Below are 17835 nucleotides of genomic sequence, written 5' to 3'. Positions count from 1 at the left end.
TCTAAAGAACTAAAGGTTGTTCTTTTACAACTTTTATGAATGTTGTTCTTACCGTAGCCCACATTCTGCATGGAGAATTTAGAAATCTATAGAAGTGGTTGCATTTTGAAGGATGGGTGGAGGGTCTTCCATCCCATTTGCAACCATTCATTCCCTTTCAGCTCCTTTTCCTCCCCGGGCCTCAGTTTTCCTGCTCTTGGAAGCCTGTGCTCCAGCCAGTTCCATTGTCATCTGTCCGAGAGAGCCTTCTGAAGATTCTGGAAGCTGAGGTCTTCATCAGCTGCCATTGACAGAGTCAAACTGTGAAGATAACACCTCTCATCTGACAGATGAAGTGAGATTGTGACGGACGAGGCTAAACTGCAGAGCTGCTCGCTGACACCAGGACTGCTGTAGGGGGAGCCGGGGAGCAGGTGGGGGGCAAGACACAAAGAGCCTGGCACCTTGGAGGCTGTCTGTCATCACACTCCCGCCACCCCCACCAATTAAAGACCTTAGGCCCCACCCTGCCCTACATGTGGCCCAGGGCTGTGTGAAGGTCACTGGAGAAATCTGGGTGTGGGCACCGAACACTTACAGGAGGGAGGCACTACGACCAAGAAGCCTCACCTGGGCCTGCTGAAGCTTTGCTCTCTGGGGCAAACGCCCAACCCTGGATTCACAGGAGGGACTGAGCTGCAGAACGGGGGCAAGTGTAAATCGCTCACTAGACCTTTTCACGATTGGCTTTTGCTCCTTACTGATAAACCTCTCTTGTGGAGTAGTTTGAGAGGCAAGCGGAGGTGAGAAGGAAGTTCCTAGGGAGAGAGGAGAGATTAAGGAGAAAAATGTCCTTCGCTCCCGACGTTCGTACACATACACACACACTTAAATTACAGTGTCCTGGGCAAACACGCCAAGCGGGACACACGTCTGAAGCCCCCTCCTGGAGGCCCCGCGGAACGGGGCCCCGGTGGAAAACCTTGGGGAGCAATGGCTCTTGAGGTCCCTGTGGCCACTCGGGCCCTGGGGCTAAGCCGAGCTTGGGCTGCTGCTTTGTGCACCGTTTCCACCTCCGACCCGCCTCGGAGCATCAATCATCTGGCCTGGCGGGGAAGCTGAAAGATGCAAGGAGGCGAAAACGGAGGCTTGGGTGGGAGCGACGATTTGCAGGGTCACACAGGAGAGCACGTGGAGATGCGGTAACGTCTCGCGGGCGCGCCCCGCCTGGCTGCTCCTAGAAGGGGACGGCGAGCGGGGTGCGGGGCCCCGGAACGCGGCGGCGGCGCAGCCCCCCTGGCGTTGCCAGGCGCACGGTTGCCGGGTAACCCGTGCTGTTGACGGTGTGTCCAGAGCGCCCGGGCTCGCTGCGCGCTCGCCGCCCCCACCATGGCCTCCCGCGGCGCGGGCACCCTACTGACCGAGTTCAACGCCGCCTACGTGGCCCCCGGCCTCATGCCCGGGTAAGACCGCCGCACACCAGGCCCCGCCTGAACCTGGGGGTCAGAGCCCCTGCGGGCGGTCTCTCCCCTCCTCCCTCCACAAAACCCTCCACCGGCCTCGAAACTCCGCCCTTTGGGGGCTGAAGGAACCCGGGGCGCCAAGTTTTCACCTGGCGGGGTGGCCTCCCCATGGGTTTGCGCTCTCAAGGCAGTGGCTGGGCGCGGCGGGGGCTCTCCAGGTCCCCTTCGGTAGGAAGTCGGTACCTAGCGAGCGCGGAGCCCGCCGGGCCGGGATAACCGTGGTTGGGGTCCGGGTCAGGGGGAGGAGGGGGAGACGACGTGTGGGGTGGGTGTTTGGAGACGCCGGGCAGGAACAAGAGGGTGAGGAGTCCCCGAGAAGGGGGCGGGCTCTTCGGCCCCCACCACAGTGCGGGCACGCAGGATTCCCGCAACATGAATTACTTGTTGGTTGAAGGAGCGAAGGCGACCGGGTGCGCACCCGGGAGCGGGGCTCGAAGAATCTGACAAGGCAGGACCGGCAGTAACGTTTAGTGGCGTGCGCTACCCACTGGATCGCCTCGTCGGTTCTCCCACTGATCTCACTTAATCCTCACAGAATGCTGCCTTTGAAAGCTTCCCAGCCCCCAGACCTGCCCTGCCTTTAGCATTTTCGGATGCAGGGCAAAACCTACATTTCCTTTCTCTGGATGTTTTCACACTCCAGGCAGCTAAGGTGCAAGTCCGACCGCTCCCTTCCATTCTTTGGTCCTTTTCCTCAAAGTGTCTGAGATTTCCACTCCCAACCTCCTCTTCCAGGGTGTGAGATTGTCTTCTCTCTCCTACTAGTCAACATGGGCATTGAGGATGGGGGCTGGATTCTGAGAAGCCGCCTGCACAGCACCTGCACATCTGTATTGAAAGAATGAATGAAATTAATGTCTTGAGAGTTTTGCAGGCAGGATCTCCATGTGGGTGGAAAAACACATGCTCTTTTCTGCAAACTAAACAGACTGCAAAACAAAGAAAAGGTCTCACTGTATATTTTGTGTGACGTTTGGGTTGTCTTGAAGCAGAATAAGGCTGACATAGAGGAGCTGTGATATTAAAATGATTTCTGCACACAGAGGTAGTACAGTAAGTAGGGGCAGGTTCTGTAGCTTTAATCCAGCCCCTTTGTGGACAGGGCCTTTCCTGGGCCTTAGAGGGCTCAAAAGCTGCTTTGGTTCCCATCAGACAAAGCTGATTTACCAGGTCACAGTTGTTTCCTGAAGTCAAGCCAGGTGTGTTAGAGAAGATGACTAAGGATTTTCCTATTAATTCTTTCAATCGTTTAGGCATTCCGTTGATAAAGATGTGTTGAGTGCTTGGGATGGGCCAGGTGTTGGGTTAAGACAAACAAGTGGGGGGCTGCCCTGGAGGGGTTCCCAGTCTGGTGTAAATACATAAGGTTGAGCTCAACACCATCTCTGCAGCCTTGGATAGTGGTGTTGACACCACACTCTGGGTGTTTATCATGAAATTTGATTTCATACATTGCTATATTTTTGTCTTAAGCCCACCTCAGTCTCCGTTGGAACCTAACCCTCCCCCACGGCTCCCCCACTCTGTCCCAGGCTGCGGGGAGGGAAGCTGCATGTTTCAGAAGCAATCCCAGGATACTTCTCTATCCACGCCACTCGTCTGCAGTTCCCTTGAGTGCCCTGTCCTCTGACTGATCTAGAAATTGTGATAACAAGTGAATCATAAATAAGGTTCCAAGCGTGGATGGGCTAGTTTGAGCAGCTGAGCCCTGTGTTACTTTCTTGGCTGGATCTTTTTGGGAGGGATGTGCTCTCCCTAAAGATTCTCATCAACAAGGAATGAATTGAGTTGTCTTATGTGTCTAAATGCTACCTTATTGGCAATTTTGTTAACGTAATGAAAGAATCCAAGATTCCCTGCCACACTTGGATAATTATTATTTTGTATGTCTTTTCAAAGATGAATCACAGGATTTTAAGTGCAACCAGTCTCTTCTGACACTCAGATCGTCCTCCTTACCAGTTTTATTCATAGAGGCAGAAATACTTGCAGTGGTGAGGACCTCGGAAACTAGGTAGTCCAGCCCCACCACCACCTCCCGCTCCAGACGTGGTCACTGAGGTCTGGGGGATGGGGACTTGCCTGAGCCTCAGGCTGGTGATGGAAGAGCTGGGCTGGAACCAGGTCCCTGATGCCCTGTAGTAGCACTGTGAACCCCCATGTATAAGCACCTATTATATGCCAGGCACTGAGCTGGGCTTTTTACAAACTTAAAAAAAAAAAAATCTTCACAACAACCCAGGTGTCAACCCAGATGCAAAGCTGCCCAAGGTCTTTCATCAGGTTGCCCAGCCAGGTCTCTGTGATTTCAACACCCTACTCTCCCCAACTGCTAGCAATTATCATCAGTTAGATCTCTACAGTGTTCAAGGCCTGATTCTGGGTACTGAGGGGAACAAGATGCTGGTCCTCAGACAAGGACGCTCCACCTCCTCCCTTGCCGCTCTGGGCAGTACAGCCCTCGGACATTTTGCCACTTTCTGGCCCGTGTGCCCTCCCTGAAGTGAGCAGGGAGCTCTCGGGTCAGAGATCCTGGGGTTGTAAGGCTTTTGGAGGGATGAGACTGGCTCAGCGACACTCTGTGCTTCCTGCCCGCAGGTCAGATCTAGGTGGTACCCATTCCTTTGCTCTCTGCCTCCCACCACACCTCAACGGGCTCCCAGTCCGAGCACTTGACCTGCCCATGCATCCTGGGGTACAAAACAAAGGCCGTCTGCCCAGGAGGATGTAGGAGGCCCAAGTGCCCACATAGCTACCTGATGCCACTCACACAGCCCTGAGGAACTGGGGAGCCTTCCTAAGAATGGGGGATGAGGGGCTCCGGCAACCTGGGCTTTGTAACAGGGACCGTCCTTCTCTGCAGAAGAATCATAAGCCCATAGAGCTGTGCCCCCATTTGTCAGTTCAATTCAGCAAATACTTGCAGAGCATCTACTGGGTGCCAGGGATGCAAGTATGAGTAGAACACAGCCCTCTCTCCCCGTGGAGCTGACAGTTCAGAAGGGAAGAATATACTAGGGCCCAGGTAATTACAACACAGCAGGATGTGAACTGAGACATAAGAGAGGCACAAAGATCGAAGACAGTTCAATGGCAGGGACAGGCATGGTCTATGGGTGGGTCGGAAGAGGCTCGATGGGAAAGGGGGTGTATGAAATGTACCTTGAAGGATGGAGAAGATCACAATTTGGGGAGAGGAGGAAGCATCTTCTGGATGGAGGGGATGGCATGGGGAAAGGCATGGGGTGGAGGTACCAGCAGAATATGCTTTGAAAGCAACAAATGGCCTTTTTGCCTGGAGTGGCAAAGCTGGTGTTACCGAACCAAACTTGGGTCTGCTTGCCTGAGCACAGTAAAACCAATCCATTGACCTGGGTTGCTGTGAAGGAAAGTGCTGCGTTTATTGCAGGGCACCAAGAAAGGAGTCCAAGTAGCTAGTGCTCAAAAGCCCCCAACTCCCCAAAGGCTTTCAGGCAAATGTTTTTAAAGATAGGGTGAGGGAGGGGGTTTGTGGGGTGTGTGATCAGCTCGTGGACATTCTTCTGATTGGTTGGTGGTGAGGTAATCAGGAGTTACCATCATCAACCTTCTGGTTCCAACCAGTCTGGGGTCTCTGTCCTTGTGGGCAGCAGGCAATTAACTTCTTCCGCCTGTTGGGGGTGGGGTCAGTATCTGCAAAATGGCTCAAAAGCCATGGCTCAGAATATTATCTACAGTCCTTGCGGAGGAACTAGAGGTCCTTGACTTTGTTTAATGGCTGAACTATTACTATTTCGTCTTGCTTGACTGTTTTCCTGTCTTTCTGCATTTTCTCACGTCTCTGATTAAATTTATTCTTTGGAACTCTGGGAAGGCCTGGGAGGCTGAAGTTCTTCTACAGACGAGAGGCAGGCGGAAGACACGGTTGGGGATTCTGTCCCTGGAAAGCCCCGCAGGGTCCTGCTCAGTTACACTGGGACACGGAAGTGGATGATGAGACTGGAAAGACCTCTCACGGGGGCCCACGTCAAGCAGGGCCTTGAGCACCTGGCCCAGTTTGTTCTTAATTTCCCAGGTGCTGGGGAGCCCTTGAAGGTTGTTGCCCAAGGGAGGGACCTGATCAGAACCGTACTCAGCGGGAAGTGTGTGGAGACGAGGGTGCTCTTGGAATGAGAACAGGCTGCACAGTAACAAGTTAATTAGTTAATAAGCTGCTCATGGGATCCCTGATGGCGAACGGTAATTAATCTGAATGTTAGCTGGGGGACCAAGCAGTGCTATTAAGAGGCGGGAGGGATGGCTCCCTGTGTGCCCAGTAACCTCAGGGGACTGTGACGGTGGAGCCGGCTGAGCACCTTCTCCAAGCCTGTGTGGTGCGCAGCTGGGTGAGGGGCAGGGATGGATGAAGGGGTCCAGGAGGAGGAGGTGTGAGGGTCCGTAGGGACCATTCGATGCCCCATCGTGTAACATGCCGTTCCCCTCTGTCCTCTCCACCATGGCGTGCCACACGCCCAACAAAAACGGGGCTCTACCATGGAACCGCACTGTCACGCTCACAGCTCGCAAATGCAAGTGCGTACAGGGACATAGACCTACTAGTCAAGGTGTGCCCGCCGAGGGCTAAATAAATATGACCATGTGCGTGGGCACGCGTGCGCGCGCACACACACACACACGTGCGCATGTGCACGGGCCCCGCCCACAGCAAGAGGGGCTGAATGGAATCCAGAAGCCACGCAGAACCTTAGGAGGATTGCGGAGGAGAGGGCTTCTCTTCTATTGGGATGCAAATATCTTGGCATTCAGAGAAGGTGGGAAAGCAGGCAGCAGAGGAGGAGTGTGGCCGGGAGCCTGGGGGTGGCAAAGACAAGAATCACGATGACATGTCACTTTTCTATAGCTCCTTTCTTTGAGGTGTGCAGACACCCCTGTGGGTGGGGCGCTCTGGGCCCGCGTGCTCGTCAGACAGGAGCCCAGCGTTCCAGGAAATGGTGCACCCGGCTTCTGGACTTGAGCCTCCTTCAGTGAACATTACTGAGCACTTGTCATGTGTCAGGGGCTGTGTAGGTTTTGAGGATAAAATAGAACACTCATTAGCAGAGGAGCTGAGCTAATGTGGATCTTGGTGTCGATGAAGGATCATAATCCTGCTGTGAGGCAGAGATGCTGGGCAGAGGGTGGGTGGCCAGGAAAGGCAACAGGGAGCCTGGCTCTGTGAGTGAGGGCGAGATGCCCCAGGAGGCAGGAGGAGATGCAGGCGGAGGAAACGTGTGTGAAGGCTTGGAGAGCACGTGGGGCCCCAGGGATGTGAGTAACACTTCTGGGGCATCAGGTGTCCATGGGGAAGTGAAAAGAGAGGTGAGCCATGGTGATCAGATGATGAAAGGTCACTCTGGCATCAGTGTGGACGACAGGCTGCAGGGGTGACACTTGGTCTAGGGGACTAGCTAGGAGATCTGAGGCTGTCCAGGTGAGCAAGAGGAGGGCTTGTAGCCATGGGATGGAGGAGGGCAGTGGGAAAGTCACTAAGGAGGGAGCAAAAGCAGGACTTAGGGAGAGGTTGGATGTGACAGTTGGCAGGGTGATGCCCGGTCTCTGGTGGATTCTGGTGGATTCTGGTAGGTGAGGTGGTGTTAGCCAGGACAGGGATGTCCAGGAGGAGCAGCCAGCTGTCTTCAGTTGTGCTGAGTCTGGGGGCCCTGGGCAAGCCCTCGGTGGACAGCCGGGTGTGTGGATCTGTAGCCGGGAGAAGGGTCAGAGCTGGAGACACCGATCTGGGTGTCCTCGGTGTTGGAAGTCTAACGTGGATGAGCTCTCCCAGAGGGAGTGGGTCCCTGAAGAGAGAAGAGGACCCTGGGGCAACACCAGCACCTAGAAGATGAGCAGGGGAAGAGAGCCAGACTCCAGTCCGTCCTCCTCCACGCTGAGGTTTTCCTCAAAGCCTCCCCCGATGGAGACCCCTTCATGGAGCTCCACCAGTACTCTCCCCACCCGACCTTCATGGGAATGGACCTTCCCTCCTCGTGTTTAATAGCATTAGAGCCTTGACTGCTGGCACCATTCCTGCACACACACATCAGGACTTAATAAATACTGAATGAGGGGGAGGCGGGAGGAAGGAGGGCTGAGCGATGCAGGCTTTTGTATTCTCGACACCTAGCATTGCACCGGCACACAGTGGGTTCCCAATAAAGTAACTCTTAATGCCATCTGACTCTCTTAAAAAGTATTACCTGTGCAGGTAAAGAAGAACGCAACAAATCACCCCAAATCCAAACACCTGGAATTAACATAAAAATCATTTTAGATTTCTTTTTATGTGTATATTCAGATAAAAGACTAAATGGATGGGTGGATGGATCGATGGACAGAAAGATAAGAGAGCAATTTTATAAAAATATGATCTTACCATACTTACTATTTTAAAATGAAAAGCAAGAAATTTAATGTTACTCAAACTTAACTGAAGAGAAAGATACTGAAGTAAAATGGAAGAACAGATTTTAGATAAATGCTAATTCATCATAAGAGATCTCCATTTCTAAAAGTTCCCTCTGACGGAGAGAGGGAGAGAGAATAAGCACCGTTAAGGGGTTAATTACATTGTGTTATTTTCACCAACGTGTTTCAATTTTAGATGCCACTGATTGACTATGCTTTAGAAATTCTAAGTGCACGCCCGTCTCCCCTCCACCCACCCCCCAACTTTTGTTGCTTAAATTATTTTTTCCTTTGACAGGTTTTATAACATTTACATTCTTTTCTGCAGCCAGCCTTCACCTAGTAGCTATTCTTGGTTCTCTGCACTTAAATAGATGTGAAGTAACCACCAGTCATTCTTACAGAGGTTCTACATTCCTGAGTATTTTTTTCTTTTGAATCATCTCTTAGTTGGCAGGATTTCATCATTGAACACTGCTTTCAAGAAGAGCTTTGGGTGCTTTATCTCCTGAGTTCTTTCATACAGCTGCCTTTATACCTGGATGACTGGCCAGTTCGATATTCTTGGGTCATGCTCTTTTCTGTGCAGAGTGCTGTAGACGGTTGTTTCTTTAGTTTTCATTCTGTTGCTTCATTTTCTCTGTGTTGGAGTTTGGCAACACCTGGTGACCGGCACCTCTTTCATCCCCTGCGTTCTGAACCACTTGAGAAAGAAGATAAAAGAGGGAAAGCTGGCGTTGGAGAATGGGGCTGACGCTGAACCCGGATGAGATGGCCAGGCTGGGCTGGGGCAGGCTTTCCTCCTGAAGGGGAGAGTGGGTCCCCCAAAACAGGGCGTGGAGGAGCAGGGTGGGCTTCCTTGCTTCCAAGCAAAAGAGGCAGGGAGACTGGGCTTCACCCCCACAGGTAGATGTTCCTCCACTTCTAATGTGGAAGAACAGTGAGGGCTGGAGGCGGCTGGTGGACAGTTCCCTCCACACGGAACGACTCATAGCGATGAAGGAGGAAGCACCTCCCAACTGCTTGTCTTTGACTTCTTGATGATGGCACTGCTATTTTTATGACGTTTCATACACAGCACAAAGAACTTTCAGGGACTCTGCCTCTTTATCTTAGGTGATGCTTCTTCCAAATGAGTTTCTTCATCAGTGTGAATGTTGCAGAGAGGGAGTGTGGGCCAAGGATATTGGATTTGGTGACTGGATGATCTTATATGACCGTCATGAAAAAGCACAAGCACACATTCAAGTGATGGGTCAGAAGGAAAGCACAGGAATAGAAGAAATGAAAGCAGAGAGTAGTATGGAGGATTCCTTGGAGAAATTTGGAAATAAAGGAAGAGAAAGGGTTGTAGAAAGCAGCAAGGCCAAGTGTGGAATTTTGCAATCTAGGAAAAGCTTTGAATGTTTGTGGGCAGAGGAGAAGACACTAGGGGAGCAGGAGAGATCCCAGATGGGTGGGAGGGGGGACAGAGGCTGAGAGACAGGGACAGACGGATGGGGGAGTGAGGCCTTGGTGAGGCAGGAGAGGGTGCTGCAGCCCAGGAGGGGGAAGGCCATGGCAAAGAAGAGGACTTCGTCCTGAAAGTGGCCAAGGTGACCCCACAGGCTCACAGGCACTCACCAACCCCACCATCTTTCGTGGACAGGAGACGTGGCCGCCAGCAAGGAACTCAGGAGGGGCCAACAGGAAGGGGCACTGAGGCAGGAGGGAGAGGGTTAGGACCACCAGGGTCACGGCACCCAGGGCAGAAAGAAGCCAAGGGATGAGAGAGGTGAGGCTGGAGAAAGGCCTGAGTCCAGTGGAGGGTCTCTCCCCTCTGCTGCCCACTCCGCAGCCCCGTCGCTCACTGCTCTGGCCCCAGGCCAGCCTCGAATGCTGCAGGATCGCAGGAAGGTAGAGCTGCGGAGGGAGGGTAGGACCAGGAACCGGGGAAGGACTCCTATTCTGCCTACAGTGGAAAGCCATTGGAAGGTGCGTCAGTAATCACGGTGCTTAACTTTCTCGCCTTTCATCCAAAGATGAAATCATGCATTTCTTTCTAACTCTAGGCCAACACCCATTCTACTTGTGAGGAGCCTGAGGCCCAGGGCAGCCCTCAGAGGTAATACTGAAGCACGTCTTCAAAGGCCTCACCGTGCTTTGGCCTCTGGTGCAGGACGAGTGGCCTGGCCGGCTCCCTGCACTTTCCAGGGCTTCCCTGGGAATGTTTTCATGTCGGGGAGGGAGCTCAACCGGGAGGAAGTCAGACGTCAAGCCTTGCAGTGGAGTGGTCTCAGGAGATGCATTGGAGGGCCCTGGAGCATGGCCACCGGCTTCCAGTGTCTGTGTCTGTAGGTCCCACCGTAACGTCACTGGTACTGTTGGCACACCAGCTACTCACCTTGTCATTTGTTTAATAGACATTTCCTGCCCACAGACCATGTGCCTGACCCGGTTCGGAGAACTGGGGATCAGACTCTGCCCTTGAGAAGCTCCCAGTCTAGCAGGGAGACAAGATGTACACAGACAGTAGCAGGACAGGGTGAGATGCAGCTGGTGGAAGGGGTTTAGGGCACAAAGAGAACTGAGAGTGGGACCCACCTAGACCTAGAAGAGGTGGCAAGGAAAGGCTTCTTCAAAGAAGTGACATTTAGGCAAGTCTTAAAGGACCTTTTAGTACTGGGAGGCAAGGGGCAGGGGATGGGGTGGTGGTGGACAGGTTTGTCATTCCTGATGGCAGAAGGCACAGGGCAAGACCCCAGTGGGGAGAGTGAGGGGAAAGGCGGGGTGGGGGGCAGGAAGAGCAATTACACACAGGAACTACAATGGCTGTTTGCAACCGGGCTGTAGGGTAACTGATGAGGCGGAGACAGAGGCAAGGGTCAGGTGACTGACAGCCTTGCCTGCCACGCTAAGGAGCTGACTTCAGAAAGTTCAGTCTGGTTGAAGTGTGGAAAATGGGCTGGAGGTGCGAGTGCAGACAGGAGAACAGGGAGGAGGCTGCAGCCGCGGTCCAGGTGAAAGGCGACGGAGCTTGAGCTCAGGTGGCGGGCATGCAGCTGCAGGGCTTGGTGGCTGATGGGACGTGAGGGATGAAGCTGGGGGAGATGGATGCCCGTCTGCCTTGGACATCGCGGAGTGCTCTTCACGGAGGTGGGACTAGACTGTTGGGGAAGGTGGAGGTGGGAGGTGAGGCCTGGGGGACATCCCAGGGAGATGCGTAGTGTGCAGCCGTACACAGGAGTCTGAAGCTTGGAGGGAACTTCTGAGCTGGAGCTGGAGACCAGGGGTCCTGCACACACAGGTGAAGGTTAAGGCCACGGCATGGAGGCCATCACCAGGAAGACTGGGTGGGCCCTGGACAGACCCCAGAGGAAGTGGGCAGAGAGGGACCATGATGAGAAGGAGACTGAGAAAGAAAGGACAGAGGTGTTGGTGAAAACCAACAGCGAACAAGAGAGAAGCGTAATAGAAACCACGAATGATATTTCAAGAAGAGAGCGGTCCACAGTGCCCAGCGCTGCAGGAGGGCCACTGGTGACCTCGGCAAGAGTGACCTCAGTGGCAACATGGGGGCAGGGCTAGGTTTCAGAGGGGGGGAGCCCAGGGGAGGCTGTGCTGACTGGGGAGCTTTGATCTCTTATTTGCCTGAAGTCTGATTCCCATGCTCGCTGATGTCACCGACTCGCCCCTCCTCTCCCCTCCCTTTCCCCAAACAAGTCTTGGTTCTCTCTGTGTGAGTCTCACTTAACCAGGGGTCTTGAGCCGTGTCTGCTGTGCTCTCTGTGTCCCCAAGCATCTCTGCTCGCCCTGCCCTTGTCCCTCCCACTAGCCCCCTTGGTCGCAGAGGGTGATGGAACTCTGTATAAGGCTCTCAGAGCTCCAGAACCTGGGCGAGCTCTCCAGGCCGGCTGGGTGGCACCCGGTGAGGCTGTGGTGCTGGAAGCGGGGCTACACCAGAGTTGACACTCATCACATGCCCCCTGCCTCTTCATGGGATAACCGCAGAACGTGACAGCTGCAGGAGGCCTCCGCCTCTTCAGGCCAACCCCTCCTTCAATGGAGGGCCATCGAGGGAGAGTGATTTGCCTGCAGCCTCGCTGAGGGGGTCAGGACTGGAGCCCAGGTGTCCTGGCCCCTGTGTGAGCCTCTGGTCTGGAGAGATGACCTCTGTGGGGAGGCAGAGGCCCAGAGCCTCTTTCACTTGTCCTTCCCCAGGGGCTCGAGCTGGGCCGTGTACCTTAGGAAGCCTCTCAAGGCCCGGAGGTGACCAGCGGGGCCGCTGACCTCGCCCGCAATCTTGCAGGGCCTCTCTCGGAACTGGCCTGCAGCCCATCACCCATCTCTCCCCCCTCCCCTGCTCTCTCAGGTACCAAGGCCATGTTCCTGGCGTGGCCTTCTCCTTCGGCTCCCCTTACGGTACCACCACGCTCAAGTACCTCCAGGAGCAGCGCAACGCAGAGAAGAGCCACACTCCCTTCCGCAAAGGCGGCCACTTCCTGGCCAGCTTGTTCCCAAACCCCAACCAGGTGCTGAGTGACCGCTCCTGCACCCGGGACCGCTGGCTGCACGCCCCCAGCTGCACCCGCTTCAACCTGGACAGTAGCCGCGCGGCCGAGCTCTCGCGCTTCTACCAGGTGGGCGCCCCTGGCTGGGCTATGGCCACCCCTCTGCCCTCCCCCCAACGTCCCCTCTCCCCACACCGTGGGGAGGGAGTGACTGCTGGGGGCCAGGGGAGACTCTCAGCCTCCAGAGCGCCTCTGTTTGCTTCCTCAGAGCCCCTGAGCCAGCAGGGAGCCTGGTGAGTTTGGCCGGGGAGTGGGGAGGGGCTCAGCGCTCTGCTTCCCTGACCTCCCCCTGCTCTGGGGGCTCCAGAGTGTTTCTCCCACTGGCGGGAGAGCTGGGAGCCTTTGGGGATGTTCCCGCCCTCACCTCTGCCCAGCAGCCTCTCCCACTGGATGCTTGTTTACCTGCTTTCTGAGCAAAAGCCCTAAGATTCACCCCCAGGGTGAATCACACGCTCTGAGGGCCGCTGAGCCCCACCCCGGTTCCAGCCCCAAGTCTACTCTCGATTGTACACCTGGATCCGGGTGCCCACCTGACACCACCTCCCTGCTCCACAGGCCCATTGAGGATGCGCTCGAGTCGGCCTCAGCCCCAGAGCAGACCCCAACTGCCCTCAGGGGAACAGAGGTGGATGGAGGGGGGGCCTGCCCACACCCCCCCTTGTCCTTATCCTGCTCCTCGGGCTCAGAAAGCCTCCTCCAGATCCGTTCAGACACATCCCAGCCAGCCACAGGCTCACAGGCGCTCACCCCGCTCAGGGGAGGCCAGGGCTCCCACTCCGCTGTGGACCCCTCAGCTCCCTGGCAAGCATCCCTCCCAGCCTGAATTCAAGGGCACAGATGCCTCCAGGCCCCCAGGGTGGAGGACTGCATGAGAAGGCAGCTTCCCGGGAGAGATGACCGGGTCCACGCAGTCGGACTCCGAGGAGCTGTGGAACTGGGTTGTGCACCTGGGACGTTCTTTACCTCCACCTTGGCTCACAGAGCACAACCTGCCCGGGAGGGAGGGAAAGGGACACACACACACACACACACACACACACACACGCACACAGCTTACCTGTGCTACCTACTGAGCTGGGCTTCACATCCCCTACCTCTGCTGGTCCCCTGCCTTGTTTACTTGCCCTAGCAAAGCTGGCGTGGCGACAGGAGCTGAGGCTCAGGAGGACACCTAGCTGGGGACTCTTCTCTGAGGGCATTTGGGGAGACGGCCCCCACCCCCCTGCCCAGGTACAGCCAGGCAGGGGCTGCAGGGGCCCGAGGTCACTCCTGCACACTTACGACCTGTCCTCTCTTCCTTGGTTGAGCTGTAGATGACGCAGCAGCATCGGGAGTACTATCAAGACAAGACGGGCATGGCGCCCCGGGTCCCCTACTTCGTGCTGCCTGTGAGGGAGTGGGAACGGTACCCCCCCCCCACCGACCTGTGAGTCCCTGCCCTCTCCTCATCCGTGCGTTCAGCACACCGCCAGAGGGCCCCTGCTCTTGCCAGGCACGCAGGCCCCCAGACTGAGAAATGAGTTAAGACTTCACCCCACAGTGCACAGGGTGACAGTTACAGAGCCAGGGGGTCAGGGTTTCAGCAGCCTCAGGAGGGATGCCAGGAGCCTGAATGGGCGGAATCAGGAAGAGCATTTTCAGATGCCCTGGGAGTTTGGGAGCAAACCCCATAATCCTCGCTGGCCTGAGTCTGCAGGCTTCTCCCCCGGCAATGGCAGCCTTGCAGCTACACTCGTCCAAACGCCAGCACAGCCCCTCGGTGCAGCAAGGAGCTTCTGCCCTCTGGTGGACCCAGAGGGTACTACACAAAGCAGGGCTGTCTCCCCAGCCCCAGCCCAGACTCAGAAAATGTTCTTTTAGGGACGTGAACATATTTTTCAAAGTCCAACTGTCCCTCTGACAAACGTGAAAGTTCCTCCCTGTCCGCCGTTTGCTGCTTTTATCCAGGAGAGCTTCTTCTCCCGGGGAAGGCCAGCTCTGCCCTGTGAGGTAATCGGGGCATGTGGTTTCCTCACTCTCCCTCCTGACACCCAGGCAGGGAGATCAGAAGTCTGTGCTGTGAGGTGTCCTGTGGAGTAGGGGGCATCGGGAGGTCAGTGGGCAGATCTTGGGTTTCCAACTCCATGCTGACCCATTGCTTGCCTCAAGAGCCCTGAGCCTTGCCATTGTTGCTATTGATAAAGCAGCAACCCTTTCCATAGAGTTTAATGATTTTTTAAAAATTAATTAATTAATTAATTAATTTAATTGGAGTATAGTTGCTTTTTTTTTTAAGTTAATTAATTAATTTATTTTTGGCTGTGTTGGGTCTTTGTTTCTGTGCGAGGGCTTTCTCCAGTTGCGGCAAGTGGGGGCCACTCTTCATGGCGGTTCGCGGGCCTCTCACTGTCGCGGCCTCTCTTGTTGCGGAGCACAGGCTCCAGACGCGCAGGCTCAGTAGTTGTGGTTCACGGACCTAGTTGCTCCGCGGCATGTGGGATCTTCCCAGACCAGGGCTCGAACCCGTGTCCCCTGCATTGGCAGGCAGATTCTCAACCACTGCGCCACCAGGGAAGCCCAAGTTTAATGATTTTTAAAGATACAATTTAACATCCTCTATAGGTTTTTCTGTGCAGGACAGATGGGTCCATTTTCTAAATACGGAAACTGAGACTCCACAATGGCCTCGGGAACTTGTGCCATGGCGAGTCTGGTTGAAGGCAGAACTGGAGAGAACCCAGATCTCCCAACGCCAACTCTAGGATTCTAGGTTGGCCATCTCCACCCTTGGAGTGGCTCTGAGTCAGTCTATCCCTGGAGACAGAGCAGGGCCTCGTCTGGGGACAAGTCTCCCCTTGAGACCTCTCCAGGCAGGATCTGCATCTCCTGCAGCTGTGGGACCCCAGGACGCCCAGCTCTGTTCCTTCTCCAAACTGCCTGGTAGCCCGTGCTGCTGCTGACAGCTTCACATCTAACACAGAGGACCAACTAGGTGGTTGGGAGTAAGAGGGTCAGTGTCTGCACTCAGCCTTTACCCTGATTGTCTCTGTGGCCTGGGGAAAGTCCCTGTCCTTCCCTGAGGTCCACTGCCATCATTATCATCACCATCACCATCACCATTATCACCATCACCATCACCATTATCACCATCACCATCAACATCACCATTATCACCATCACCATCAACATCACCAATCACCACCACCATCACCATCATCATCAGTAGCAGCAGCACATTTCTTATAACACTTGTTGAGTGTTTGCTCCTTGTTCAGCATTATGTTAAGTGCTTTGTACGCATTACTTCATCTACTCCTCAAAACAGAGCTAGGAGGGAGGTACCGACATTAGTCCATTTTTACATGTGTACACTTCTAGCAGGAATTGGGCCAGAATCCATCCCAGCTTCTTGACACCTATGTCCTTGCTCTTAACCACTGTACTGCTGTGCAAACACAAGTCATTCTGACCTCGAGTGCAGGGTGACTTACCAGGTGTCAAGCTGACGAGCAGCCAGCAGGGTCGTCAGCAGCACGGGCTGGGAAATGGGCCTTTTTCACCCTCCCTATCTGGTTCACTGCATAACACTAGCTCCATCCTCACCCCCAGGCCTCCTCTGGGCCCGAAGAAGAAGTGGCACCTTTTAAGAGTATCCCCTGAGAACCTGAGGACCTACCAGACATTCCCATCAGGGAAGAGGGTCTCCGCACAGGAGCGGCAGATGCGGGACTGCTACTTTGAGTTCAGAGCCTGATGCCTGAGAGCTGCGGCATCACCAGGTTGGCTTTCTGGAATAAAATCTTTATCCGTGACCCTCCCACGCTCCTCTCCTCTGAGCCCCAGGAGCACTTGGCCACAGCAGGACAGCACTGAGGGTCACACAGCACGGTGTCTGAGGGGCCTGTGGAATGCTCACCCAGCATTGGTTGGAGCCAAGAAAAGGCAGTGTCAGCACCCTGCTGGGCCCACACACCTCTCCCTTGAGGACTGCAGGGCTCCTGAGTCTTGGTGGCAGGTCACTCAGGCACAGAAATACCTCCCATCTGCTTCCACTGGGATAATCAAGGAAGTCCCATTATGCCATGTCTGAGAATGAGGGTGCAGTGGCCCTGGAATGCTTGCGCTGGTGTCAGATGCAAAGGGATTCCCACTTGAGCCTCGGCTCAGCATCATTTCATTCACACAATAGCCTGTGAGAGAGGGGGTGTTGCCCCCACTTTACTGATAAAGACACCAAGGCTCAGAGGTGGAAAGAATTGTCCAACCTCACGCAGCTGAGAAGTGGCACAGCCAGGGTTCAAACCCAGGCCTTTCTGACTCCCAGGCTCTGCTATCTCCACCGCACACTCTGCTTGTGGCCCATGTGAGGTGGGGATGACGCAGATCCCGGAGGGCCCTGTGGTGCCTGAGAGGTGAAACCACTTTCTGCATTCTGCCCAGACTGGCAGGGACAGTCTGACTTGGGACCTACCCCCTGGGACTGTTTCTAGAAGGGGACAGGAGGGAAGGGACCCGAGACTAAGACACTCTTCAAGGCATCGCTGTGCATCAGGGACCTTTACGCCAGAGTGGACACTGGGTTCCTAGGTCACATCTGGAGGTGGCCTGGGAGGGTCAGGGTCTGAAGGCTGCTGCTTCCCACCTCCTGGGAGGCCTCCTGTCTGTGGGACAGGGCACAGGATGTGGGGGACAGACCCTTTGGAGACGGGATCTAGAATGGGAACCTTGGGTCAGGTGTGTACCCATACCATAGGAATTCTCCAACATTCCAGCACTCCTGGATTTGATCAAGGGACTCCATCAAGAAAGGGCTCTTATTTCCCCTAAAGGCAAGGCAACCACAGCAGGTTCAAGTACACGGGAGGGTGAAATAGACCTTCCCCGTGAGCCAGCATTTAGACACTTCCTCCCCTGAGGACAGGGTAAACAAGAAAAAACGTGTGCCCGTCAGGTAGGCATCTGACAGCTTTCAGAGACCCACTAAGGGGCCTCTCCTGTGTGCCAGACCAGCTGAGCCCCAAAGAGCCCCTGTGGTGGCCAAATTCATTCCAGGGCTTGGCTGAGTAGCAAAGCAAATAAACCCTGATCGCTGGTCACACACTGTCGCGTCCCGAGGGTGCAGGGGTGCCGAGTAGGGCCAAGATGTCTTGGGAAGCCAGGCGCCACTTGGAAAGACTGCTCAGCGCGTAGCTCTGTACAGCCTGCATCCGAGAGGCGAGAAGAGAGGCTGGGCGGAGGCTCCAGGGAAGGGAGGGAAGGACGTGTATTTTCCTGGTGAATTTCATCCCATTTGGCCTGGTCCCTGCTGTGACATGTGTTGGCCTCAAAAGGACTGGCCATCCCAGTCTTGGCATCACAGGCAAACTTAAGCCCTGGAATGAGCA

At 54.9% G+C, this 17835-nt stretch overlaps 1 protein-coding gene across 4 annotated transcripts; it reads left to right on the top strand.

Moving 5' to 3' along the window:
- Nucleotides 1-1103: 1103 nt before the first annotated feature.
- On the top strand, nucleotides 1104-17828 carry CIMIP2C (ciliary microtubule inner protein 2C). Of its 4 annotated transcripts, none has more exons than XM_059942986.1 (4): nucleotides 1104-1181; nucleotides 1333-1442; nucleotides 12274-12705; nucleotides 13028-13853. In XM_059942986.1, exons 2-4 carry the CDS (start codon nucleotides 1369-1371, stop codon nucleotides 13293-13295), a joined length of 774 nt encoding a protein of 257 aa, XP_059798969.1. In that variant the 5' UTR covers nucleotides 1104-1181; nucleotides 1333-1368; the 3' UTR covers nucleotides 13296-13853. The 4 variants fall into 4 exon arrangements, with proteins under 4 accessions (XP_059798969.1, XP_059798970.1, XP_059798972.1 ...); XM_059942987.1 differs by adding an exon at nucleotides 16061-17828 and having other exon boundaries at nucleotides 1164-1442; nucleotides 12274-12541; nucleotides 13786-13898; XM_059942989.1 differs by adding an exon at nucleotides 15344-15418 and having other exon boundaries at nucleotides 1164-1442; nucleotides 12274-12541; nucleotides 13786-13898.
- Nucleotides 17829-17835: the final 7 nt, after the last annotated feature.

The sequence above is a fragment of the Balaenoptera ricei genome, chromosome 13, assembly GCF_028023285.1.
Source record: "Balaenoptera ricei isolate mBalRic1 chromosome 13, mBalRic1.hap2, whole genome shotgun sequence".
Lineage (NCBI taxonomy): Eukaryota > Metazoa > Chordata > Mammalia > Artiodactyla > Balaenopteridae > Balaenoptera > Balaenoptera ricei.
The sequence above is the reverse complement of the archived record's forward strand: the minus strand, read 5'-3'. Positions and strand labels throughout refer to the sequence as shown.

Coding starts and splice junctions, on each gene's coding strand:
- CIMIP2C (XM_059942986.1), top strand. CDS start 1,369: ATGGCCTCCCGCGGCGCGGGCACCCTACTGACCGAGTTCAACGCCGCC. Junction 1,443..12,273: donor GCCCCCGGCCTCATGCCCGG/GTAAGACCGCCG, acceptor CTGCTCTCTCAG/GTACCAAGGCCATGTTCCTG. Junction 12,706..13,027: donor CTGAGCCAGCAGGGAGCCTG/GTGAGTTTGGCC, acceptor CCTGCTCCACAG/GCCCATTGAGGATGCGCTCG.